The sequence below is a fragment of the Mastigoproctus giganteus genome, chromosome 9 (assembly GCF_048544385.1).
Source record: "Mastigoproctus giganteus isolate SK-2022 chromosome 9, ASM4854438v1, whole genome shotgun sequence".
NCBI lineage: Eukaryota > Metazoa > Arthropoda > Arachnida > Uropygi > Thelyphonidae > Mastigoproctus > Mastigoproctus giganteus.
Window position 1 is genome coordinate 190,673,949 of NC_143583.1, and position 27,997 is coordinate 190,701,945.

A 27,997-nucleotide genomic window follows, 5' to 3' on the forward strand; every position below is an offset into this window, starting at 1 on the left:
CGGTTTTCCAGTGATGAGGACCTTCTACAGGCTTGGGACAACGAGTGTGCTTTACTCCCTAGTGAAACTTGGCAGAACTGGTTTAAAGATTGGTTTCGGAGGATGGAGAGGTGTATTGAATGTAGAGGAAATTACTTTGAAAAAATTAAATAAACAAAGCTGTATTGCAAAACTTTCCTAGTACCCTTTGTACTTTACCTACGTCATTCTCCTTCCTGAATAACTCCTCATGCGTGAATGTAGATGCAAAATACTCGTTTAGATTGTTAGCCACCTGAGCAGGATCCTCAACTGTTGAACCATCAATATCCAGTGGACCAATCTGATTCATCCCTTCCCTCCTTGAGTTTAAATAGGTAAAGAACTCTTTTCTGTTTTTCTTTGCATCCTTTGCCAAAGATTTTTCGTAGTCTGCCTTTGCCTGCCTAATCTCCTTTGTGACTTGGTTACAGACCAACTTATATCTATCGTAGGCTTCCATGTCGCCCATTAATTTGTATGTATTCCATGCATTTTTCTTCTCTGCCACATGTCTCATTAGTCCATCTGACAACCATTTAGGCCTAAACCCTGAACAATATTTCTTAGTTGGTATGTAAAGCCTGGTAGCTTCCAAGATTAGTTCCTTGAATGCTTCCCATTTTGAGTTTGCTGTTGGTAACATCATCAGTTGGTCCCACTGTATAGAATTTAAATACAGTCTCAGACCATCATAGTCGCCTTTACGAAAGCAAAAACCCTTCCCTTTACCTCTGATGGTAGTTACCTCCTTGAGTAAATCCCACTTCAACACACTGATCACTGCCACCTAGTGGTTCATTTATCTGCAGATTCTTAATGCATGATGGAGGAGATGGGAGTTAGGCTTTGTAATTGAGTGGGTGTTGGTTGGGTGTCCATCAACTATTGCTTCTGTAGTATTAGTTTTTTCATTGCGTGTGCGTGTTTTTTTTTTGTTGTTTTTTTTTTTAAATATTAGTCAAGTGGTCCAAGGCAACCCAAGAGCACTTCAACCCTGAAATCTCTCTGACTTACAGGAACCCTTAACTGCATCTTAGGAGAGGATGCAAATTTACTAGAATTATTTCTTTACCTAAAGAGAATAAAACTGTTTGATTTATAAATGTCATCTGATAATCAGAAATAACATAATATGGCCATGTCAGCACTTGTGCCATTAAACTCCAATTCCACCAACGTGACAAAAGCACTGGCTTTTGCTGCACCAGACAAAATATGCACATGAGCACGCACTCTCTCACACAGTCTATGCCACTTATTGTGATCATGGATAATATTATCATTTGTGTTATCACTTTTGTGCTGTCCCAATCAGGCGTATACTAATAGTCAGTCCTCATATAGCACGATAGTTGTGTTCCTAGAAACCCTCATGCAATGCAAAATCGTGCAATATAAACAACAGGCCCTATGGGAAAAATAGGGTTAGGTGCCAACCACCCAAGATTGAACACACATTTGAATCCAAAACATTACCAAACACAATAAATAATCGTAATAAAATATTGCTAATGCTTTTGCTTCTATCATAAACAAACTTGTTTTTTGTTTGATTTTCTATCCAAACAGATGACAGCCGTTCCATCTCTTCCAATTCTCTGTGTCTTTATCTAATGGATTTTAATTACACTTTGAGTTGTTCCTGCTATAAAAGTTTTTATTTTCTCTGCATTCTTTGTAATTCTCAGCATTGCCTCATTTAGGCCTGTAGCACGTGCAATATAACATGGTCTTTCATTTCGCTCAAAGTGTTTCACTATTTCATATTTTTTCTCTATCGACAGAGGCGGACTGGCCATAAGTCTTACCAGGGAAACCACAGTGGGTCGGAGGCTGGTGTGATTTTGGCAATAAACGCTAGTATGAGGCCACTACAAATTTTACTGGGTAAGAATTTTTGACCCAGTCCGCTTCTGTTTATCAATATTGCTTTTCTTTTTCCTTCTGAATCTGTAGTGTCTTCACCAGGACGCTTATTTTTCACACCTTTTAAGAATTTTACTCATTTTTAGGGAATAAAGCAGAATTACAAAATGAGGAGGCACGCTTGATACACATTTGCTAGCAGGGTAAAGGAGGTGATTGTCCCTCTGTATAAGGCAATGGTCAGGCCACGCCTTGAGTACTGCGTACAGGTCTGGGGGCCTCATTTTAGGAAGGATGTAGATTTGCTTGAGTGTGTACAGAGAAGGGCAACAAGATTGGTGAGGGGAATGAAGGGATCCTCTTACCAAGAGAGGCTTAAGTTCTGCAAATTGCAGTGGCTGGAGACTAGGCACCTGTGCGGTAATCTGAGTGAGGTGTATAAGGCCTTGAATGGGTTGAGCACGCTGAAATCTGATGCGATCCTTCCACTTTTCAGATTACGAACCTAAGGGGGCATAAATTCAAATTAAGAAAAGACAGATGTCGAATAGATGTGCGGAAATTTGCCTTTAACCAGCGGGTGGTTAATTGCTGGAACAAACTTCTATCTGTCATTGTGGAAGTTGATAGGTTAAATAAATTTAAGGAGGAACTGGACAGGCATTTGGAGGGAATGGTGTGATTTTTTTTTTTTTTTGGCTGATGCTGCATAAGTTCATACACTTGCTTTCTTGTATCACATGCCACTACTACTACTGCTGCTGCTATAAACAAAGCTGTGTGCGTGTGTAGCAACTGAATAAACAACACTGTAAAGGCAGAGATAACTCTACCTCACTAGCTCACATTTTACTAAAGAACATTTCTGGGGGTTACTACCATAAAACAATAAAAACAATTTCCAGTTGCGTTCCTGCTAGTGGAATCTGTTATAAACTGGTAGTAAACTCGATCTAATTGCATTTGCGATAATACTGATAGCTGGAATTTAAGTTACTATGGTGAAATGCATTCCCCCTTAACTGATATAAAAAACATGAATACATTTTCAGAACCTTCTCTTCATTCCTATTGTGTTGCGTTCAGTTGGGGTGATTCCGGTCTGCTGCCATTTTTTGTAAACACGAAGGCGAATCGTGCATAAGTGAATTCGGTTCATGTTATATACAACATCGTTCCCCTATTTATAAATCGGGTATGATCGAATTCGTGTAATGTAAACACGTGTTATACGAGGACTGACTGTACATATCAAAAATGACCTTTGTTGGAATTAGGACTTCTGTTTATGGTTTTTTATTTTATTTTTTTTAACCTTATCATGGTTGTATGTGCAGTGAAAGTGATTACACAATATCCCAATTTGTTCTTGAACTGACAAATCACAAGTCCAATTACAGTTGCCTTATACAGTTCGCGTGGTTGTTGGCTTCATTACTGTGTAAAAAAAAAAAAAAAAATACCACATCTGTATGCCTACAACTCTGACTCTTTTACAGTTGAGCATTAACTCATTTTAATTCTTGATTTTAATATTTTCTTTCTTTATTTTTAATGATTAGTGTGGATTTTGAGATTGTCGGTTTCATTTTTATTTTTATTGACGAATTTTTCAAAGAAATAATGGACTGTCAGAGTATTTTATATTACTTTATTTTAATTTTCTTTCTGTCAACTTTGACTACACCTTTTTATATAAACTGCTACTCTTTCTGTTCTGGATCAATAAATAATGCTGAATAGCTTCATTTTTGTTTTATTGGTTATTGTTATCAATTAAAAATAATAAAATAAATAAAACAAACTGGCTATGTGTCTCCTCCTCACATAAGTACCTAACCAGCTGATGTTTGAACTTCCAAATTGTCTGTATTAACTACTCACACTCTTGTAGGTAGCACAGTATTTATAATCACCACCTTCCCACTGGGCGGAAAAGGCACCTCAGAATGGAACTTGGGCAATGGCCTCTTCTCCAATGTAGTCTCCCTCTCATGACCAGGCTCAGAATCATGTTGTCTGGCTTTAAAGATTGCAAAAAATGGGATCATTTGTGAGATATCTCTTCTTCTTTTCCTTGGTTGGATTACTGTTTTAGGACCTGATCCCAACAATGCATATCACAATTGGCTCACATCCAAATCTCCAAGTTCATTTTTTGCCTACACTAAAGCTTTTAATGTTCACAACTACAGCTGACTTCCATTTTCTTGTCACATAGACCCAGCTATTCGAGATAAGACTTGCAATTACTAATGGCCTTTCAGAGATTGTTAATTTACCTACCAGAATATCAGACAATCCTAATCACACAACAACACTCATCTTCTCACAAACAACCTTTCAAAGTATCTAGCCAGTGTTAGTGGTTCTTTAGGCACCTCAGAACACAATTTGGCCTCTTTTCCAGTGGAGCCTCCCTCTCATGACAATGCTCAAAATTGTGTTGTTTGGCATTACACGAATGTAAAATGGGATGATTTGCGAGATATCTATTCTTCTTTTCCAAGTAGGGATGACATCCTTTATTCCACACTACCTTAAAATTTTCTCCTTTACTCAAACCTTGGTTTTTCCAACAAGTGTGCTATGGCTATTCAAGATAAGAACATTGCATATTGCAACTGGCTGGCATCCAAATCTCCAGGTTCATTTTCTGCCTACACAAAAGTTCACAATAACTGTAAAGCAGTCAATCAGTTCACACTATACAGTCAGTCCTCGTATAGCACGATAGTTGTGTTCCTAGAAACTCACGTCAAATGCAAAATCGTGAAATATAAACAGGCTCTATGGGAAAAATAGGGTTAGGTGCCAACCACCCAAGATTGAACACACACTTGTAACCAAAACATTACCAAACACAATAAATAATCGTAATGAAATATTGCTAATGCTTTTGCTTCTATCATAAGCAAACTTGTTTTTTGTTTGATTTTCTATCCAAACAGATGACAGCCGTTCCATTTCCAATTTTTTGTGTCTTAATCTAATGGATTTTAATTACACTTTGAGTTGTTCCTGCTATGAAAGTTGTTTTTATTTTCTCTGCATTCTTCGTAATTCTTGGCGTTGCCTCATTTACGTCTGTAGCACGTGCAATATCACATGGTCTTTCATTTCGCTCAAAGCGTTTCACAATTCATATTTTTTCTCTATCGACAGTGGCAGACTGGCCATAAGCCTTACCGGGGAAACCCCAGTGGGCCGGAGGCTGGTGTGATTTTGGCCATAAACCACAGTATGAGGCCACTATAAATTTTCGCTGGTAAGAATTTTTGACCCAGTCCACCTCTGTTTATCGACATTGGGTTTCTTTTTCACTCTGAATCTGCAGTGTCTTTACCAGGATGCTTCCTTTTCACACCTTTTAAGTATTTTACTCATTTTTAGGGAATAAAGCACAATTACAAAACGAGGAGGCACGCTTGATACACAAACAATTCTGGGCACGTGTAGCAACTGAATAAACAACACTGTAAAGGCAGAGATACACTATTAACACCTCACATTTTACTAAAGCACATTTCTAGAGGTTACTACCATAAAACAATAAAAGCAATTTCCAGTTGCGTTTCTGCTAGTGGAATCTGTTATAAACTGGTAGTAAACTCGATCTAATTGCATTTGCGATTACACCAATAGCCTGAATTTGTTGGTTTTTAGGTTATTATGGTGAAATGTGTTTCCTCTTCACTGATATAAAAAACAAATACATTTTCAGAATCTTCTCTTCATTCCTATCGTGTTACATTTGGTTGGGGTGATTCCGCGTTTGACTGCCATTTCTTGTAAACACGAAGGAGAATCGTGCATAAGCGAATTCAGTTCGTGTTATATGAGATATCGTTCACCTATTTATAAATCGTGTATGATCGAATTCGTGTAGTGTAAACACGTGTTATATGAGGACTGACTGTATTTGGAACAGTCTAACAGCAGAAAACTTGCCTTTTGCCCAAATGGCAATTGAGCATTCTGGTTTCTTGCCAAAGCTAATCGCCACAACCTATGCCCATCTATTATACTCCTCCTGCCTCTGTTAAAACCTGATGGTTCTATTGTCTCCTCAGCTAAAGATAAAGCTGACTTACTAGAATCCTATTTTTCTTTTAACTTTCGTATTGACAATCTCCTACCATTCCCTGTGCACTAACTCAACGCCTCCTCTGGTCTTCTGTCAAAAGGATGATAGAAGAATTTTGAACAGAATTTTCTTGCCAAGAAAGTGCCAGGTCCTGATAGTATTTCTCCACTTGTTTCCAAAACCCGTGATCCCGAGCTTACCCTTGGTCTGAATGTTACATTCATTCCACAGTGTTTCCCTTCTGCTTGGAAATTTGCTTGTATCCAGCCAGTTCCTAAAAAGGGCGACAAATCCCTTCCATCCAATTATCATCCCATTACACTTACTTGTACTCTTTCCAAAATGACGAAAAACCTCCCATCTGATCAAAGATTGCAAATACTGATTTCATCAGTGTTAATTCACTGTGATATCTTGGCTTGTGTTATCTATCTAGGGATAAATCCAATGGAAAAGTTTGGTGAAACTTAAGCAGTTTCTCTTGGCATTTCTAAGCATCTAATTATGTTTGACCTAAAGGTCTTCTTAATAAGCTTCCATTTTATAGACTGCTGACTGGTTTTGCAATTGGGTCTTCAGTTTTCTCTCTGACCACTTTCCACCAATGCTAGTGTTCTACAAGGTTCAGTTCCTCCTACTCTTCTCCTCTTGTATATTAATGACCTTCTTCCATTTACTTTGATGGGAATGAAATGGTACTCTTACCTAGAAAGACTTCAATTCTGTAAACTGCACTGTCTGGAGACTATGCACCCATGAGATCTGACCGAGTTCTTCCCTTTGCACAGACCACACAGGAGGGGGCATAAGTTCAAGCTGAGGAAGAGTGGCTGCAAGATTTACATACATAAATTTGCTTTCAGCCAGCAGTAGCCAATTGCTGAAACAAACCTCCATCTGGTAGTAGTGTTACCCCCCCCCTTTTGTCTAATGCTATACAAGCTTGCTTCCTTGAATCACTTGACACTACTAATACTAGCTAAAAAGAAATATAGGTGGCTGAAAGATAATCTAAAAGAAGCCAAAATTAAGAATGTAAAGTAAGACTCAAAAGATTCTTAAAGTAAAAACAAGAATTTAAACCCTCCACACTACAGCCCCGGTTATAGGCATAATGACTGATGAGTACAACGAACAACTGTACAGAGAAACAAGTGGGCCAATAAATCAAAATGTCTTATAATGGGGGATTTTAACTTCCCAGATAATGACTGGAACTTGTGGATTGGTCACTCACACACTAGCAAAGCTTTTGTGGATTTACTGGAAGATGATATTGCTATGTAGGGTGTTTATTAAGAATTTAATGTTTGCAGCACAGGTCACTAAAAGCATTTGTCTCCAGAGGTGAAGGTAGGTTCAGAGCCAGAAGCTTATATGCAGAAGCATCTACAGCAACACATTAGACAGGGAACCAGAGAGAGAGAGTAATACTCTTGATCTGGTTATCAACAGTGATTATTCATGCATTAAGAATCTGCAGATAAAGGAACCACTAAGTAGCAGTGATCACAGTGTACAGATGTGGGATTTACTCAAAAGTGTAACTACCATCAAGAGTAAAGGGAAGGGTTTTTGCTTTCATAAAGGTGACTACAGTGGTCTTAGACAGTTTTTAAATTCTATACAGTGGAACCAACTAATGATGTTACAAACAGAAAATTCTAAATGGGAAGAATTCAAGGAATTAATCTTGGAAACTACTAGACTTTTCATACCAACTAAGAAATACTGTTCAAGGTTTATGCCTAAAGGGATGTCAGATGAACTAATGAGACCTGTGGCAGAGCAGAAAAATGCATGGCATGTATATACATTATCAGGAGACAGAAACCTATGATAGATATACACTATAATCAAGTCACAAAGGAGGTTAGGCACGCAAAGGCAGATTACAAGAAATCTTTGGAAAAGGATGCAAAGAAAAACAGCAAAATACTTCTTTACTTATGTAACCACTAAAGGAAGGGGATGAATCATATTGGTCCCCTCGATATCGATGGTTTGGCTGCCAATGATCCTGCTCATGTAGCTGAAAAACAAAATGAGTATTTTGCATCTGCATTCACATGAGGAATTCTGTAGGGCAGTGGAAGCCAGAAGCTTACCAGACTAACATGGAGCTAAATGATTTTGTAATAACTGAGAGGAATGTGGAAGAGAAATTACTGAAGTTAAACACAAGAAAGGCACCTGGGGATAGATGAGATTTATCCAGTGATATTAATCTAGGCAGCAAAATAAGTAAGCAAACCCTTAGCCACAATTATGAGAGCTTACCTGAGTTCAGGAGAGGTTCCCACTGACTGGAGATGGGCAAATATATCCCCAATTCACAAAGGAGGATCAAAGGGTGACATAAGTAATTACAGACCTGTTAGTTTAACTTCTGTTCCGAGGAAAATAATAAAGTCACTGGTTAAAGAAGAACTGCAAGATTATTTAAACAAGGCCGCAGTTGAAGTTCACATGTAGCATGGGCTTGTTAAGGGGAAGTCTCGTCTGACCAATTTGATTGGATGTTATGATGTGGTCACAAGGAAACTGGTTGCAAAAAAATTGTGATATCATATAGTTGAATTTTAGGAAAGCTTTTGATACTGTTACACATTAGCATTAGTAGAAGCACAATGCAAAAAAGCAAGCGTATATTGCATCAGCTAAAAAAAAAAAAAGCTTTATACATCTCATTCAGATAACCCTGCAGGTGCGTAGTCTTCAGACTGCAATTCGTAGAACTTAAGACTTTCTCGGGGAACAATGGGCAGCCCTTCGTTCCCCCTCACCAATCTCGATGCCCATTTCTGTACTTGTTCCAGCAGCTCTACATCCTTCCTAAAACGAGACCTCCAGACCTGTATGCTGTACTCAAGGTGTGGGCTGACCATTGCTTTTTACAAAGGGATAATCACCTCCTTATCCCTACTAGTAAAACTCTTGTATATCATTGAGACCCCCCCCCATGAGGTGCTCTTGCAGGCTGTGCTCTGCTTAGAAAACTTCATATCTGACATCCTGGCCTGTCTTTCTGTTTGTAAAGGACAATTGTGCAAGTGCTGGTCTAAGCAGAGCACAGGCTGCAAGATTTATGTTAATAAAGAATCTTTTTTAGGAGAATAGCAACTAAGGCCATATTGCTCCAGGGATATGCGGTGGTCATTCCCTGACCTTTCCGCATCCTCCGTATTTGGTGTTCACGAGCTTGAACCCAGGTCTAATCAAGGAGAGTGTGTGCTATGCACTGCTGCTCCTGCCCACCTGGCTATGGAGGCGCCCTGAGAGAAATGTGTGTAATGTTACGTTTGTGCAGTGTATGTGTTGCTGTTATTTTTCTTGGCATTTTGTTTTCTTTTAGCATAGTTTTTTTAATTTATGGATATTGTTGTGAATCAGATTTTTTTTATTGTTTTGTAAGTATGGAATGAGTCTTGGAAAGCATGCCCAGTGACCATCTGTTTTGTTTTTGTTTGTTTTGTTTTTAGGAGCATTAGCAATTAAGGCCATATTGCTCCGGGAATATGCGGTGGTTATTCCCTGACCTTTCCACATCCTCCGTATTTGGTGGTGACGGGCTCGAATCCCAGTCTAATCAAGAAGCATGTGCTACAAACTGCTGCTCCTTCCCACCTGGCTACGGAGGCACCCAGTGTTCATCTACACCACAGTGTGGTAGCCCACAACTGCACATGTCAGACCAACACTCATTCCATGCATCTAAAACAATACAAAAATATCTGATTCACAACAACCATAAATTAAAAAAAACTATATATATATATATATATATATATATATATAAAAAAGAAAAAAGTAAATTTATTTTTCAACTTTAAGGCGTCAACAAGCTATCAAGTAAAATCAGAAGGTAGTGTGCAATGAAAAGCAAACTTCTATCACATGACTAATAAAAGTCACATGACAAAAAAGTGCAAGATGCAATGTATAAGTACAGTGTCATTAAATAACAATGTAACAATCAAAACTAAGCATACCGCCTCCTCCCAAAAAAAAAAACAAACTGCAAGTAATGTAATTTCACATTTAGTGGTCAGACTGCCCCAGAAAATGGATTTAACCCTATTTTCTTCATATGCCTCTGTTACAAGTCAGGAAGTATAACATTCTTACATAACTGATACTGTTATATTACAATATAATATAAAGTCCCCAATACCTAAAATTTACCAAAAAATAAATAATAAATCAAATTAAATTAGACTTTTTTTTAATTTAAAAGCATGTTTTTGCTTTTCAATTTACCATTTCCCCCCCCAAAAGTTATACGATAAGAGGTTTTAATTTTCAATTCTCTATTTATTTATTTATTTATCGCATGGCTTGTACAGTACACATGGCACCGATTACATGACTCAAGAATGACCGATATAAAATTAAATTAAATAGAACAAGACCAATATTTAACTTATTTAAATAGTCAACTGCTGCATCAGTCGCCATCAGGAAGTCTCCAGGGTTTCCTTTGTAGGCTCGCAAGGCACAGTCCTCTATTATGTGTTGGATAGTCTGTCTATCAGCTCCACAGTCACATGTCGGGAAAGGAATTTTGCCCCACTTATAGAGAAAGTCTGCACATCTACCATGTCGTGTTCGTGCCCTGTTTAATGCTAGCCATATCCTACGAGGCTGGTCAAAACCTGGTGGTGTTTCAGAGATACAAAGCATTGTATGACATCGAGGAGGGGAGTTTTGTAGCCACTCTTGCATCCAGAAGGTTGAAATTGGCTTGTTGCAATGTTTTAGCCATCAGGATTGGTGGATGTCCGGAACAGAGCTAGTTCATTTCTCGGTCTCAAATGTTGGAGTTTGTTGGTAGTTCAAGATTGTCTATTATTTTTCTGTATTCTCTGATGAGGGCACATTTTCTTTGAAAGTTTATTGGTGGGATATGGCTCAAGACGGGTACCCAAAAGGTAGGGGTGGACCTGACTGTTCTGGTTATGATGCACATGTTATTTAGCTGTACATCCACCTTTTTTATGTGGTTACTGTTAAGCCAAACTGGAGCACAGTTTTACAGCTGCATAGACAAGACCGAGAGCTGAAGAACATAAGGTGAAAGCAGAGGAGCCCCACATGGTACTACATGGCTTTTGCAGAATGTTATTCTTGTTTTCATGTTTGATGCATGCACTCTTTGTCAAATGTTCGCTGAAAGATAATGTTCTGTCTAGTATGACACCCAGGTATTTCGGATATTTGTTGTGGTTAAGACGGGTGTTGTCAAATTGTATATTAAGCTCTCTAGTCACCACCTTATTAGTGCGATGGAAGCAAGATGCCCCAGTCTTGGCTGCGCTAGGTTGCAGCCTCCACTTGCAAAAGAATTTTCCCAAGTGGAGATTCTTAATTCTCTCTACTCTATATTAATAAAATAATATGAAAGAAAAAAGTAAATTTTTATAAGATCCACATTAGGAAGGAAGTAAAATTGTCAGAAAGGATGCAGTGAAGGGCTACAAGATTAGGTGCAGTAAAAAGAGATATTCTTACCAAGACTAAAATTCTATAAATTACGACATGCGTACACTGAACCCAAGGCCCAAATTAAAATAAATGGCTACAGAACAGACGCACATAAATTTGTTTTCAACAAGATGGTTGAAATAAACTTCCACCTAGTGTTGGGAACAAGGAAATTGGATAAATTTGATTAGACAACCAGTCATTAGGAAAACAGTATGGGCTTGGCACACCCAGGGTCCTGAGCTGTACATTATGATTCTTCTCTTTCTTGGTGATTTCCTTTTACTTCTGACTCTTGTTTTCTTTCTTTTTCTCTCTCTCTCTCAGAGTAACTCAGATTTTTTTTTTTTTTTTTTTTTTGGCTGGTGCAGCACAGGCCTCAGGCTTCCTTGCATCATATGCCTAATTATAATAATAATAATAATAAAAAGGTGTGCAAATGAACTTTGGGAGGATGCACATCCTTCTGCTAATGCTGCAAAAGCTCGCACTTTTGCACAGCAAGCAGCAGTGAAATTGCAAGTCAATTTTGAAATGTTATCTACGGCTTCGGATGCAAGTTTGGTTTGGAGAACCCTTTTTTGTTTTAGATAATTTCAAAAAAATGTTTTGAGACCTCACTTTGAGTGGGTTGGGGGCCAATGAGTCGTATCCAGTGTGCCTCCAACTCTTTTTCAGGGCCCTGAATGATAGTTATTCCATGCGCCCAAAACAACCAGCTTGCTCTTTCTTTGGAAACCCACCGTTTCTAAATGCTGGGTAATTTTATATAAATTTTAAAAAATCTTCGGAGTGGTCATTTTTATAAAAATAACTTTTGTCGATATAATCATATAACTTAAGTTTATATATCATTATATGCACATTAAAAAAAAAAAAAAAAAAATGTCGTTACTCTCATAACTATGTGAACGCAGTGGGCAGTTTCATTCATCAATAAAACGTGAACTTTTGATATTCAAGAACAATATACAGTTATTAGTTTTTAAAAGTAATACATAATATAACTAAAAACATTATTATTTTCGTTAATAAGAATAAATAAGAATTAACATCTACGCACGACACTCACCTCATGGCTCGTTTCTTTAACAAAAGATTCCGTCACGTGGCAAAATGGCGCTAAAAGCATTTCATTGTATATTCTCAAAAAAAAAAAAAAAAAAATATATATATATAAATATATACTGTATATTTATACAGGGAGCCTCCGGTATCCGAATATTCATTATCCGAGTTCCCGCAGTTACGAGGTTAGAAATAATATTTAAAAAATATAACAATATCTATGTAGTAACTCTGATGTAATAGCCGTATTTACTGTATTATTTGCCTTTGGCCAGCGGGTGATTGGTTGGTGCAACCGACTTCCATCACTTGTTGTTGAAGTTGATAGCCTAAACAAATTTAAAGCTCAACTGGACAGGTATTTCGAACGAACGGAGGGGTGAAATGGGAGAGGGTTTTTTTTTTTTTTTTTTTGGGCTGATGCTGAATAAGCTTGCTTTCTTGCATCGTATGCCTCTACTAATGCTAATGCTAATGCTAATATCATCATCATCATCATCATCAGCCATTTTCAATCCACTGCAGGATGAAGGCCTCTCCAGCAACTTTCCAGTTCCTTCTGTTTTGAGCACTGGACATCCATTTACTACCCACAAACTCATGAATTTCATCTATCCATCTCCGCCTTTGTCTTCCAGGTTTTCTTCTAGCTCCTCTTGGATACCATTCTGTTATTTTCTTAGTCCATCTGTCATCATGTCTTCGAGCTATGTGTCCTGCCCAAGACCATTTTAGTTCTTTAGTTTTGATAAGAATGTCCTTTACTTGAGTTTGTTGCCTAATCCATGTGTTTCTCTTCTTATCTAACAGTCTGATTCCCAATATGATTCGTTCCATTCTTCGCTGTGTAGTTCTCAGCTTCTCTTCCATTCTTTTGGTGAGTGCCCAAGTTTCACGTTCATAAGTTATGGTGGGGAGTATACATTGGTCCATTATTTTACGTTTCAGAAAAACTGGGATATTACTCTTCAGTATGTGACTATATTTCCTGAATGCTATCCATCCAAAATTTATTCTTCTCTTGACTTCCAGCCATTTATCATTATTACAGCTAATAACTTGTCCCAGATAAGTATATGACTCCAACTTTTCAATTACTGCTCCTTCAATCATTATTTCCCTTTCTGTGGCATACTTGTTCATCATTACTTTTGTTTTAACCATATTCATCTTTAGTCCAAAATCCTTACTAGCTGTGCTTAACTGATTAAGATTTTCCTCTAATTCTTTGGGATCGTGGCTTATGACCACAATGTCATCTGCAAATCGTAAATGGTTTAGGTACTCACCGTTCACATTGACTCCTTTCTGCGACCAGTCTAATCTTCTGAAAGCTTCCTCAAGGGCAGCAGTAAACAGCTTCGGAGATATTGTGTCTCATTGTCGAACTCCTTTCTCAATTTTAAATTTCCTACTGTCTTTGTCTAGTCTAATAAAGGAGGGAGCACTCTCGTATATTTTCTTCAAAATCATAATATATGGGGTATCAATGCCTTGTCTTTCCAGTGCCCGAAACATTCCCTTTTGCTGTATGGAGTCAAATGCCTTTTCATAATCCACAAATGCCAGGCATAATGGTGTTTTATATTCATTTGCTTTCTCCATTAGCTGTGATATTACATGAAGGTGACCCATAGTTGAGAATCCTGTCCTAAAGCCAGCTTGCTCTTTCGGTTGATTCTCATGCATTATTCTTTCTAATCTGTTAGTAATGACCCTTGTGAACAACTTGTAGATGTGGGATAACAAGCTAATTGGTCTATAATTTCCAATTTCTGATTTATCTCCTTTCTTATGCAGCAAAACTATGATTGCATTATTCCACTGCTTAGGTGTCACACCTTTTCGAATGCACTTTGTGAAGAGCCTTGCCAGTTTTTGTGTTATGTCTCTTCCTCCCAATTTTAACAACTCTACAGTAACTTCATCTTCCCCCGGGGCTTTCTGATTCTTCATTTTCTTCAATGCATGTTCTACCTCATCAGGAAGAATATTGGGTATGTCGTATGTGTTGCTACTTTGCAATCCATCTTCCCCAATGCTGGCGTCATTCCCCTGCTCCTTGTATAATCCTCTATAGTAGCCTTCTGCTATATGAATTATGCCTTCTCTGCTGTTTATAAGTACACCATCGCTATTCTTCAGTTTCAGTATCATTTGTCTTTCTGTATTACTGCTCATGGCTGCTGATTTAAATCCTTTGTTTTCCCTTAATGCTTGTTCTACTTTTCTTGTGTTAAATCTTCTTATGTCCTCTCTGAGTCTCTTTCTAATGGCTTTGCATAACTCAGTATACTCAATTTTCTCCCTGTCAGTGTTTTTCTTGCTTTTCACTTGTCGTCTTTGGTTCATCATGACAAGTGTTTCTTGACTAATTTTTTCTTCTTTGGATTTCTTTTTCCCTCTAGGTTTCTTGGGCTTTATCACTTTCAAAAAGTTGTAATATTCCTCGTCGACATCTTGATCCTCAGCAGTCTGCAGAAGCTCAAACTTGTTCTTAAGTTCCAGTACATACTGTTTTTTCTCCTCTTCTGTTATCTCAAAGACCTTTGTATTATTTACTCGAGTCAGTTTTTTCCTTTCCTTTCCTACATCTATATCAAGTGTACATCTTACCATTCTGTGATCACTTCCAACATTTACCTTATTCAGGACGGTGACATCATTCACTGTATATATCTGTATTACTGTATATATCTGTAATATACTCTGTATACAGGGTGATTCACTACCAGTGCGACAAACCTGCAGGAGGGGTAGGGGACACAAAGACGAATCAAATTATTATTTTAGGGTTGCCCGTAATTAAATACATTAACCCGTATTTGTGTCTGTAAATTGCGTATGTTCTATGGTTGATGTGCCTGTTTTGCTGGACGAAAAATCCCCAGTTACTGGGGAGAAAAACCTTGCTATCAACGCCTGAGACCAACTAACTCAGCCAGGGAGTGAAAAAAGCCGATTAAAGTTCCTCGCGTCATCGACGGGATTCGAACCCAGGCCTTTTCCACCCGGTGTGGGGAGGACGGTGACGATACCACTGTGCTAACCGCGCAGACTCAAAGACGAATCAGAATCACATAGCATTGCAGGGTCCGAAATGCCTTCTTCATGCGGTAGAGAACGTTGAACGGTCGCGTGAACAGCGATCCCGCTGGAAGTCAGCATTTGCGAACCGGTTCCCGAGGCAGTAGGATGAACGAGTATTCAAACGTTGAACTGGCCGACATGCACCTCGCGTATGGAGCTGCAGACTGTAACGGGCGCGCCGCTCTGCGCTTGTACCAGGAACGTTTCACGCACAGGCGTGCTCCTCATCATACGATTTTCGCACGTGTGCACAGAAGGTTACGTGAGACTGGTTGTTTCACGAGAGGTACCATGAATCGAGAGCGAACGACGAGGACGCCAGACAATGAGGAGAATGTCCTACGTCTTGCAGTAGGCAATGCGAGTACGAGTACTCGAGCGATAGGCCAACGATTGGGTATTTCCCAATCCACTGTATGGAGGACACTGTCGACAAATCAAATGAGTTCATACCATCTGCAACGCCAATCATTGGAGCCTGCGGATTATCCACTCCAGAGGACTTTTGCTACTTGGTTTCTTCAACAGAAACGGTCCACAAATGCTGACTTCCAGCGGGATCGCTGTTCACGCGACCTCCCGTACAATGTCCTCTACTGCATAACGAAGGCATTTCGTACCCTGCAATGCTATGTGATTCCGATTCGTCTTTGTGTCCCCTACACCTCCTGCAAGTTTGTCGCACTGGTAGTGAATCACCCTGTATAATAGTATCTCGGGTATCTACTATAATACAACACTATCTCGAATCTATAGTATCTTCATATATATTGTTCCACAGGTTTTTCCCGTTATAGTGTCTTGCCGGATAACCCAATCAACTCATACAATTACCGAACATTGAATGTATAAAATAAAGTTACCGGGCAGGACTATCACTAACATTAGAATTCCAGGAAACCTGGGTTTTATATGATCGACTAGAGGTGATTTATTTAGAACTGAATCCTGTGTTCTTAAATTTACTGTAAGAAGTAAAGAGTAAACTGCAACATCAAGATGCGCTGTGATTTCCACTCTGGTCCCTTTTCAGATGATTAGACTCCACAGCGGCCGAAAACTGTGGTTCTTTTACAATAACTTATTCAATCACTTATGTGTAACTAGAGGATAGTCAAGAGGCAGGAGTATACAAACAAAACATAATTTATTAAACATAGACATATATGATACAAATGTATCAAAGTAGTGGCTGGCTGCTTCTCAGCATTAAAGAATATGACTCTGTACCTTATTCGCGATATACTGAAGATTGCATAATAAACTAAAAGTTAGGACATATTTGGCACATGTATATTAGGGGTTTGTGTTCTTCGTGAGGCCTTTATTAGATATTCATTGCTCATACTCAAATGCTTCAATATGCATCTCGCTGTCCGAGTATCTAGGCAACTGTGTAGAGTTGACTTGCATATTTACCAATAATTGACAGCATTCCATTTAATAGTATTAACAATAGGTAAAATGTACATCTGAGAGGAGGGATGTAAGCGATCGTTGACAGTCTGAAGGGAGGGGTAGGTCTTATTGTTGGGTCGTTCCGTTTAATTTGCTTTGAAAGTACAAGCAAATTTACCAGAAAATATCTGCATCCCTCCAGAATTTGAAGGCTTTTCTGAGATCCATGGTATGTAATTCTTTTTTCCAGACTGCTTCGACTACAATCAGTCACCACTTCAACAATCGAACAGAACGAAAAACAAAAACTCTCTCTCTCTCTAACCAACGAACACCTCTTTTCTGCCCTCTCCAAATATATATCACTCGCTCCGTCCCCTAAGTTTGAATCCTCGTATTGGTAAAGAGACTCATTTTTTGGGAGAAAGAAAAACGATGTCTTGGAAACCTGACCCAATTAAATATAGAATCTTAGGATAGAAAGAGGAACTTCGCATCTGCATGAGGCGGCATATCCAGATTGTTCGGCATTCAGCATTCGTCACCCAAATCTACAGTCTCTTATACCTGCTATTCAGTTAGTTTCCAAACAATCAATTGCCAATTTTACTAAAACTTTAACCGTTTCTTTTGTAAGTAGTTGTATGACTTATATGTGTAATAAACCTTGTTTTGTTGATCACTTTGCCTAGTTACATTTCGCTGTTACACATAACTCATTGAACAAAGTGTTGAAGAAGAACCATAGTTAAGCGGCGCTCAAAGTCCAATCACAAAGAAAGGGTTTTGAGTGAAATCACAACGAAATCTTCGATGCTGCGAGCTTGCTCTCAGTGTCAATTCTCTGAGTGAGTCTAGAGGGCACAAGAATTTCTCCTAATCCAAACTACTGGACTATCATATAAAACCCGGGTTTTCTGGATACAAATATTAGCGGGCGTTCTTACCGGCAGTTGTAAAATTAGCATTAGTAGAGGCATTCGATGCAAGAAAGCAAGCTTATGCAGCATCAGCAAAAAAAAAAAAAATAAAATAATAAATAATAAAATAAATAAATAAATATATAAATAAAAAATAACCACTTCCACTTCACCCCTCTGTTCGTTCGAAATACCTGTCCAGCTGAGCCTTAAACTTATTTAGGCTATCAACTTCCACGACAAGGGATGGATGTCTGTTCCACCAACCAACCACCCGCTGGCTAAAGGCAAATTTCCTCACGTCTATCCTGCATCTGTCTTTCCTCAATTTGAATTTATGCCCTCTCAGGTGATTATTCTGAGCAAGAGGAAGAATCCCATCAGCATTGAACATGCTCAAACCATTCAAGTCCTTATACACCTCTATCAGATCACCTCGCTGGTGCCTAGTCTCCAGACACTGTAATTTGCAAAACTTAAGCCTTTCTTCGTAACAGCACCCCTTTGTTCCATTCACTAATCTTGTTGCCATTCTCTGTACTCGTTCCAGCATCTCTACATCCTTCTTGAAATTCGGCCTCCAGACCTGTACACAGTACTCTTGGTGTGGACTGACCATTGCCTTATACAAGGGAATAATCACCTCCATATCCCTGCTAGAAAAATTCCTATATATCATCGACAATACACCATGAGCTACGCTTGCAGCCCATCTGTACTGCTCAGCAAACTTCATATCTGCCTGCACAAGCACCCCCATGTCCCTTTATTCTTTACCACTGTCAGTGTAGTACCACAGAGTTGATACGTTGCTCTTGGGTTGCTGTTTCCCATACGTAGTACGTTACATTTGTCAATGTTAAACTTCATTTGCCACCTCTCAGACCATCTGCTCAACCTTTCCAGATCCTGTTGCAGCAGCATAGTGACAGTAGTGTCCTTGACAACCCTGCCAACCTTCGTATCGTCTGAAAACCTGGACATTAAGCTTGATATACCATCATCAATATCATTTATAAATACAGAAAACAATAATGGACCCAATACTGAACCCTGAGGGACTCCACTTATAATATTAGTCCACGATGAGCAGTATCCATTGATTACCACTCTCTGCCTTCTCCCCCCTCAACCACCGCTTTATCCCTAGGAGCAATTTACCTCCTATGCTACACTGCTCCAATTTTTGTAGCAGTCTTCCATGTGCAACAGTATCAAAAGCCTTTCTAAGATCCAAGTATATAATATCAAAGTTATTGCCTGCATCCAGTGCTTTTGTGACTGCATCGTAGTATCCAATCAAATTGGTCATGCAAGACTTCCCCTTAACATAACCATGCTGTGTCCTAGTTATAACTGAAGTCTTGTCTAGATGATCCTGCAATGCTTCTTTAACCAGTTGCTCCATTAATTTTCAGAGAACAGTAGTTAATCTCACAGGTCTATAATTACTCGTGTCAGCCTTTGATCCTCCATTGTGAATTGGGGTCACATTTGCACATCTCCAGTCCATGGGTTCCTCCCCTGAGTCCAAGGAAGCTCTCATAATTATGGCTAAGGGTTTGCTTACTTCCTCTGCTGCCTCCTTTAATATAACTGGATAGATCCCATCCACCCCAGGTGCCTTTCTTGTTTTTATCTTCAACAATTTCTCCTCCACTTTAATCTCAGTTATTACAAGATTCTCTAGCTTACTGCCAGAGTTGAATACACCTCTGGCATTCCACTCGCTGAATAACTCCTCATTTGTGCATGTCGATGAAAAATATTCATTTAGTTTGTTAGCTACCTGAGCAGGATCATCAACAGTTGATCCATCGATATCAAGTGGACCAATCTGATTCATCCCCTTCCTTCTAGAGTTTACATAAGTAAACAATTCTTTGCTGTTTTTCTTTGCATCCCTTGCCAAAGATTTCCCATAATCTGTCTTCGCCTGCCTGACCTACTTTGTAACTTGGTTACAGATCAACTTGTATCTATCATAGGCTTTTGTGTCACGTGTTATTTTGTATGTATCCCATGCATTTTCTTCTCTGCCATATGTCTCATTAGTTCATCTGACATCCATTTAGGCCTAAACCTTGAACAATATTTCTTAGTTGGTATGTAAAGTCTAGTAGCTTCCAATATAAGTTCTTTGAATGCTTCCCATTTTGAATTTGCTGTTGATAACATCATCAGTTGGTCCCACTGTATAGAATTTAAATACTGTCTCAGTCCATCGTAGTCGCCTATACGAAAGCAATAACCCTTCCCTTTACCCCTAATGGTAGTTACCTCTTTGAGTAAATCCCACTTCAGCACACTGTGATCACTGCCACCTAGACTGTGATCACAGCCAAAAGTGACTGTGGTGCAAAACAAATGCCACAGCGTGGCATTTGTTTTGCACCACAGTTAATGTTGGCTTGGAGTTTTGCGTTTGCTTGTTTACTCTCAAGGTAGACCTCCACCAGGAGAATGTCCAGTTTATTTCAAGGGGTCACTATTTGTGCCCTTACCCCGGTAGTAACCCTCTTTGTCTGTTCTTTGAAAATGTTTTCCAAAGCTGTTTTTAGAAATGGTGAATTTCATATATCGTACCCTTTGGCAGAGTAGGATCCAGGATGGCTCCTGCTGCTTCTCTTCGATAGCCTCCTTTGACATTGTGGAGTTCTCTTGTGTGTCATTTAATTCGGTTTGGGAATGCGTTTCCCGTTCCAATTTCAGGATCTTTAGATTCCTGTCTTTTTTCTTCCCGGTCTGAGTGGTCCCAAAACCGGGGGGGGGGGGTCCCCAGATCCTCCTATTGGTCTGGTATCATGATAGAGTCATCGTTTTGGGTTTGCTGCAGGGGGTCTCTGGAATTCTCTAATTTCCTCTCCATTTTAGAAATATTCAGATTAACGGGACTAGTCGGTTATCGGGATTGTTTTGTTCCTGTCGTGTAGCGCTTCGAGAGTTATGGCAAATGATGCCAACCACAATACAATAATCATAGCTGTAGCAGAAGGCCGATAGTATGCATTTAAATTTTTGAGCTAACCCCTACTGTCCACAGGTGAGGGGTGAGAGAACAGCAAAGTTGAAAAGTAGCCCCAGAGAGACCGGACTACTTTCTAAAAGGCGGTTCTATACCGCAGGCGACGATTTTGAGCTTAGCTTTAACACTGCACGTGTAGACGCAATGATACATTCTGTCCATGGTGAGTCTATGGTAGAAATTGGGAGAAAAAAACAAAAAAAAACAAAACAAAACAAAAAAAACAGTCATTGTTATTTGTATTAAACGCACACAACACGTCGAAATTTTTGGGACAGAGGTTCTGTCCAGAGTCACACTTGGGACAACTCCCTACTTAAATGCCAGATAGAAACGTGGAAGCCGTGCAATAACGGTTGCCTCTCTATAGGCCTGTCGTCAGCCACAGGGTGACCATGCCGTTAGACAACAAAGAATACAGATAATGACGCTTATATCTGGCAAAAAACCCAAAAAAATACCAAAGGTTTATCACCAAGGGACTCCTGTACTGTTTATCTTCTTCTGAGAACACACTTTATATTTTAAACTATAAAACACATTTTTGACTAAAAATTACAAAGCGATGAATCGTATGTCTGACACAACGGCGGCCATATTGGCGATCCTAAAGTTTAGGTAAAGTGTAAAGTGTATTAATGGTCAGACGGCACCAGGGTTCCCCCCTTCTCCCCGTAGTTTGCATTGTGCTGTATATATTCACAGTAAAGGCCAAAGATCTAGAAGTGGAACTTGGAATGTGGGGTGTCATGTACCGTTGTTCTTCTGGCCATTTAGCCGCCAGAGCTCTGCTGAGGCCTGACGTTGCATGCATTTCGTCATGTAGAGGCAGACCAGGTACCTAATAGTTTGTATTTACTCTGGCCGGTCCTGCCACACAATTTCCTGAGATTTAAGTGTCTAGGACCTTTAAAAAATAATAATAAAATAAAATAATAAATAAATAATAATAAAATAAAATAATAAATAAATAAAATAAAAAATAATAAAATAAATAATAAATAAATCTATATATACATATAATGATTATTTAATAATTGATCGATTGCGTGGGAACAGTCGCTTGAAGTCTGAGAGACCAAAAAAAAGTGAGCGAAAAGTAATTTGGACAAAGTTACATTTTGACATGTGGGGCGTACGCTAGCGTGAAGATAGAGAGTGGAGAAAGACAGAAAGATGGGGTTAACAATGAAGACGACTCCAATCAGATGTCAGTGAGGCATGCCCATGCCCCACCAGAAGGAAAAAGAGGGGTGGCGAGGTGGGAACAGGAGGACCATGAACTTCCCTCCAAACAGGGGGGTAAAGTGGCCAAGCAATGGAGCTGGCACAGATCGCCAATAAGGCTCGATGGCAATATGCTTATTATTTGGTCAAATCCTTGGGGTGAGTCTGTGAGTCAAGTCCATGGTTATCACATCGAGGTGTTTGGTCCAGTCCGTGATTGTCACGTAGTATCAATATTTTCCTTGCGTCGAGTCCGTGGGTCTTGTCTGTGATTGTCACAACCAGGGCCTGATCCAGCCCAATCAGTGTTTATCTTTCATGGGATGTGGCCCCATCCTAAGTAGTTTGGTTCAGTCGGCTGAGAGTCTGTCCATGTACATTGTGTAGTTGTTTACATGGCCAGATTATTCATGGTCAGGCTTGGTAGATTCTGCTGATCTTTTGTGGTTTCATTGAGGGTCTGCGCAGATAGCACAGTGACATCGTCACCGTCCTCTCCACACCGGGTGGAAAAAGCCCGGGTTCGAATCCCGTCTATGACGTGAGGAACTTTAGTGGGTTTTTTCACTTCGTTGTTGAGTTAGTCGGTCTCAGGCGTAGATAGCAATGTTTTTTCGTGCAGAAAACAGGCAAATCGACCAGAGAACATACGCAATTCACAGACAAATAAATATATGGGTAGATATTATGATTAACGGTGAAAACTAATATAATAATTTGGTTTCATTGATGGAGTTAGCCAGGGTTTACATTGGTTGTGGTTGCTGGGATTGTGGCACGGGGAAGGTTCGTCTTCTGTCGAAGAGGTCCTATGCATATTTTGTTAGTGCCCTGTAACTACCATCCTCTTCCAGTATATGGCTCTCTTGGTTCAGTAATACGTATTGGATTTCAGTGATAAGGCGGCATCGAAGGTCGTCGTATAAATGACAGTGGTGCTTAAGATGCTACCAGGTTTCTTTCATTCCAAAATAGCATAGAGAGTGTCACCGAGTCCAAAGTTTGATAGTTTATGTCTCATGGCGCCGTGACCGTGCAGGTACATAACCAGCAGTCCTGGGGAGAATCAGTGCGGAAATTCCGGGTAGACGGCTTGTATTATTGGCACGAATTTCCGTGTAATTTGTCCTTTTGATGAGTTCCCTCTTCTCTATTTTCAGGGTATTGGTTAAGTCTATTGTGAAATCTTGATAGGTAGCGGATTTGCCTTTGAAAGGTTGTAGAGGAGGCCACAGTCTGTGCGGTAGCACACTGATATCGCACCGTCTCCCCACACCAGGTGTAATAGGTCCAGGTTCGAATCCCGTCGATGACCCTAGGAATTTTAATGGGCTTTTTTTACTCAATGGCTGAGTTAGTCGGCTCAGGTGTAGATAGCAAGGTTTTCCCACCAAAAACTGGGGGTTTTCGTCTATAAAAACAGACAAATCGACCGTAGAACTCACGCAATTAACAGACATAAGACACACAGCACGGCATATGAATTTAATTATTCGGGTGACCTAATATCAAAGTTTTTTTTTTTTTTTTTTTAGAGGAGGCCACAGCGAACTATCTCATGGTCCAAGGGGTGGGCTCCCATAAGGACCTGGTGCACATGGGTGCTAAGTGTGTTGCAGGCTCGGGAGATCGTAAGCAGGATGTATCTCTGTACAGTTTAAAGCCTTCTTCTGTTTGTTGCCTTTGTTGCTTCTGTATACCAGACTCCCGACGCATACAGGATGACTGGTAGGAAGACAGTTTTGTGGAAGAGGGCGAGGGTCTTTTTCCTCAGACCCCAGTCCTTATGGGTGATTCCTGCAAAGAGCGAGTAGAAATTTCTAATTTTGTTCCGGAGGTAGTTTATATGGGAAGGGGTGAAGGAAAAATTTCTGTCTAGAATGACACCAAGGTGCTTCATTTCTGTTGTGAGCTTGATAGTGATCCCATTTACTTTGATTTGGGGAGGTCTCCTCATGTTCAGGGTCCCACGGAGTAGGATCGAGCTTGTTTTTGCTGAACATATTGCTCGGTTGTTTCTATTGGCTCATTGTTATAGTAGTAGTAGTTAAACTCAGACGTCTATAATTACTTGTGTCAGCCTTTGATCCTCCTTTGTGAATTGGGATCACATTTGCACATCTCCAGTCTGTGGGTACCTCCCCTGAGTCCAAGGAAGCTCTCATAATACTGGATAGATCCCATCCACCCCAGGTGCCTTTCTTGTCTTTATCTTCAACAATTTCTCCTCAATTTTACTCTCAGTTATTACAAGAATCTCTAGCTTACTGCCAGAGTTGAATACACCTCTGGCATCCCCCTCGCTGAATAACTCCTCATGTGTGAATGTCGATGCAAAATATTAATTTAGTTTGTTAGCTACATCAGCAGGATGTTAGCTACGTTAGGATCATCAACAGTTGACCCATCGATATCAAGTGGACCAATCTGATTCACCCCTTTCTTCTAGAGCTTACATAAGTAAAGAACTCTTTGCTGTTTTTCTTTGCATCCCGTGCCAAAGATTTAGGCAGCGGCTTGTTGATTTACAGAACAAACTTCCGTCTGTCGTTGGGGAAGTTGATAGCTTACATAAATGGAAAGAAAACTGTACAGACTTTTAGAGGAAATGGATGGGTGAAATGTGTTTTTTTTTTTTTTTTTGTAATTCTGTATAAGCTTGCTTTGTTGCCTCTTATGCCTCTACTAATGCTAATGTGTTCTTTCCCTCTGTCAGCTCCTCTCAACTCTATGAAATATAATATTATTGGATTGACGAAAATAATGGAATCTATAAGTCAAAATGAAAGAAAACTGGGATGCATACGTCTTGGTACGGAATTACAATACAGTAAGATAAACATTCTCATTTAGAATTGAGAAAATAATTTCTTACTTTACTGCCATCTTTTGTCCTAGGACAGATTATATAAACACACGCTAATTCATACTGCACACTGAAATCGCCGTAGAGGGCGCTTTCAGAAGTGTTGAAGGTCGAATCGGACAGCTGAAATTGCCGGTTATTTAAACTAAAGTGCTGGATTATGAGGTAATGTTCGTTGGGATTGAATCAAGTGTTGTTTGGTGGTTGGAATGGTGATTCTTTTGAATTGCCAACGGAAGAAGCAAGTGGGATATCTTGACAAAAAGATATTTTGATTCCGTGAAAATAACTTACTATATTGATAAAAATGTCCGAGCGATATAATCGCACGGACACAGGAGCTATGCTTTCTCCCGATGCCGATGAAAGTAGATCATGTCCATTCAGTTCAGAAGGCAAGGCTTTTAATCGTTGTGATCCAAGGAAAGGCCGGTCTGTTGCTGTATTTACTAGTGGTGGAGATTCTCAAGGTAACACACATTCCATATTTTAATGTAACGGTTAACACGCAGATCAGAATAGTAGTGTTATAGTAGTGGTATGTGATGCAAGAAAGCAAGTGTATGAGCTTTTGCAGCATCAGCCAAAAAAAAAAAAAAAAAAATCACACCATCCCCTCCAAATGCCTGTCCAGTTCCTCCTTAAATTTATTCAACTTATCAACTTCCACGACAGATGGAAGTTTGTTCCAGCAATTAACCACCCGCTGGCTAAAGGCAAATTTCCGCACATCTATTCTACATCTGTCTTTTCTTAATTTGAATTTATGGCCCCTTAGGTTCATAATCTGAACAAGTGGAAGGATCCAACAGAATTCAGCGTGCTCCACCCATTCAAGGCCTTATACACCTCAATCAGATCACCGTGCAGGTGCCTAGGCTCCAGCCAATGCAATTTGCAGAACTTAAGCCTTTCTTGGTAAGAAGATCCCTTCATTCCCCTCACTAATCTTGTTGCCCTTCTCTGGACATGCTCAAGCAAATCTACATCCTTCCTAAAATGAGGCCTCCAGACCTGTACGCCGTACTCAAGGCGTGGCCTGACCATTCCCTTATACAGAGGGACAATCACCTCCTTTTCCCTGCTAGCAAAATTCCTATATATCATTGACAAAACCCCATGACCTGCCCTGGCAGCCTATCTAGATTGCTCAGAAAACTTCATATCTGACTGCACAATTACTCCCAGGTCTTTTTCATTTTCATTTACCACCTTAGTGTGTAGTACCACACAGTTGGTACTTTTCTCTCGGGTTACTCTACCCATATGCAGTACTTTGCATTTGTCAAGGTTAAACTTCAGTTGCCACTTCTTAGCCGATCTGCCCAAATTATGTAGATCCTGTTGCAGTAGTACACTGCCATTACTGTCATTAACAACCCTGCCAACCTTTGTATCATCTGCAAACTTCGACACTAAGCTTGATATACCTTCATCAATATCATTGATAAATATACAAAACAACAGTGGACCCAACACCGAACTCTGTGGGACTCCACTAATAACATTAGTCCACGAACAGCAGCACCCATTGATTACCACCCTCTGTCCAACACACTTACCAACAAACCTGGATATTTCTTATCCCGGTGTGATGAGTGCCAAACCCGCCCTCCTGGCCCTCAAATTTTGGTATCAATTTATATCATACCTCTCTCTTCTCGTTGTTGGACCTAGACAGTTTTTGTATAACAATGGTGATATTTTCTTAAGGAGGGCCGATATAATGATGTTATTTTAAGGGGAATGGGATATAGCAACGATGATATTTATGATTGGTGAAATTTAGCTTGAACTTGGCTGGTATTTTTAACCAGTCATGTAGTATATATACCACACAATTACAGTATCATAAAACAGTATCGCTTCATATTACTCAGGTTTGCTGCATTTGCTATAGTTCCTTTCCCCCCAGATAGGGTATAGGTTGACTTCCCTTTCTTTAATTGTTCTGAACTACATCATAACCCCAGGGGCTCATATGTGGCAAGTATGTGCTTGGCACACCCGGGGTTCTGAGCTGGATATCATCATTCTTCTCTTCCTTGATTCCCTTCTACTTCTGACACTCTCTCTCTCTCACCCATTCTTAGGGTAACTCAGAAAGAATTTTTTTTTGGCTTGTGCAGCATAAGTCTCTGGCTTCCCTGCACCATATGGCTAATAATAATATCAAAATTTTTGTTTCACTTTTGAGGGCGAGTAATAACACCTACATTATCCTTGGATATTTGTATATTTATCAGTGATCCTGATATACCTTCATCAGTGATATTGATGAAGGTATATCAGGTTTAGTGTTGAAGTTTGCAGATGATACAAAGGTTGGCAGGTTTGTTAATGACAGTAATGGCAGTGTGCTACTGCAGCAGGATCTAGATAATTTGGGCAGATCGGCTAATAAGTGGCAACTGAAGTTTAACCTTGACAAATGCAAAGTACTGCATATGAGTAGAAGTAACCCCAGAGAAACGTACCAACTGTGTGGTACTACATTTAAGGTGGTAGAAAATGAAAAAGACCTGGGAGTAATTGTGCAGTCAGATATGAAGTTTTCTCAGCAATGCAGACAGGCTGCCAGGGCAGGTCATGGGGTTTTGTCAATGATATATAGGAATTTTGCTAGCAGGGAAGAGGTGATTGTCCCTCTGTATAACGCAATGGTCAGGCCACGCCTTAAGTACTGTGTACAGGTCTGGAGGCCTCATTTTAGGAAGGATGTAGATTTGCTTGAGCGTGTACAGAGAAGGGCAACAAGATTGGTGAGGGGAATGAAGGGATCCTCTTACCAAGAGAGGCTTAAGTTCTGCAAATTGCAGTGGCTGGAGACTAGGCATCTGCGTGGTGATCTGATTGAGGTGTATAAGGCCTTGAATGGATTGAGCACAGTGAATTCTGATGGGATCCTTCCACTTGTTCAGATTACGAACGTAAGGGGGCATTAA

At 39.7% G+C, this 27,997-nt stretch overlaps 2 protein-coding genes across 3 annotated transcripts in view; one reads left to right on the plus strand and one right to left on the minus strand.

Annotated features, from left to right (window-relative positions):
- LOC150080974 (large ribosomal subunit protein eL19-like) overlaps nt 1–12,616 on the minus strand; it is a 101,209-nt gene extending 88,593 nt beyond the window's left edge. Inside the window, exon 1 of the mRNA XM_090382014.1 lies at nt 12,531–12,616. Coding sequence (XP_090238140.1) covers nt 12,531–12,535 — 5 coding nt within the window. The 5' untranslated portion in view covers nt 12,536–12,616. The remainder of the gene's footprint in view (nt 1–12,530) is intronic.
- A 12,548-nt stretch (nt 12,617–25,164) lies between these two features.
- LOC150080975 (ATP-dependent 6-phosphofructokinase-like) overlaps nt 25,165–27,997 on the plus strand; it is a 303,293-nt gene continuing 300,460 nt past the window's right edge. For both annotated transcript variants that reach the window (XM_090381722.1, XM_090381723.1), the window contains exon 1: nt 25,165–25,522. In XM_090381722.1, the coding sequence (XP_090237848.1) occupies nt 25,360–25,522 (163 nt within the window). In that variant the 5' untranslated portion in view covers nt 25,165–25,359. The remainder of the gene's footprint in view (nt 25,523–27,997) is intronic.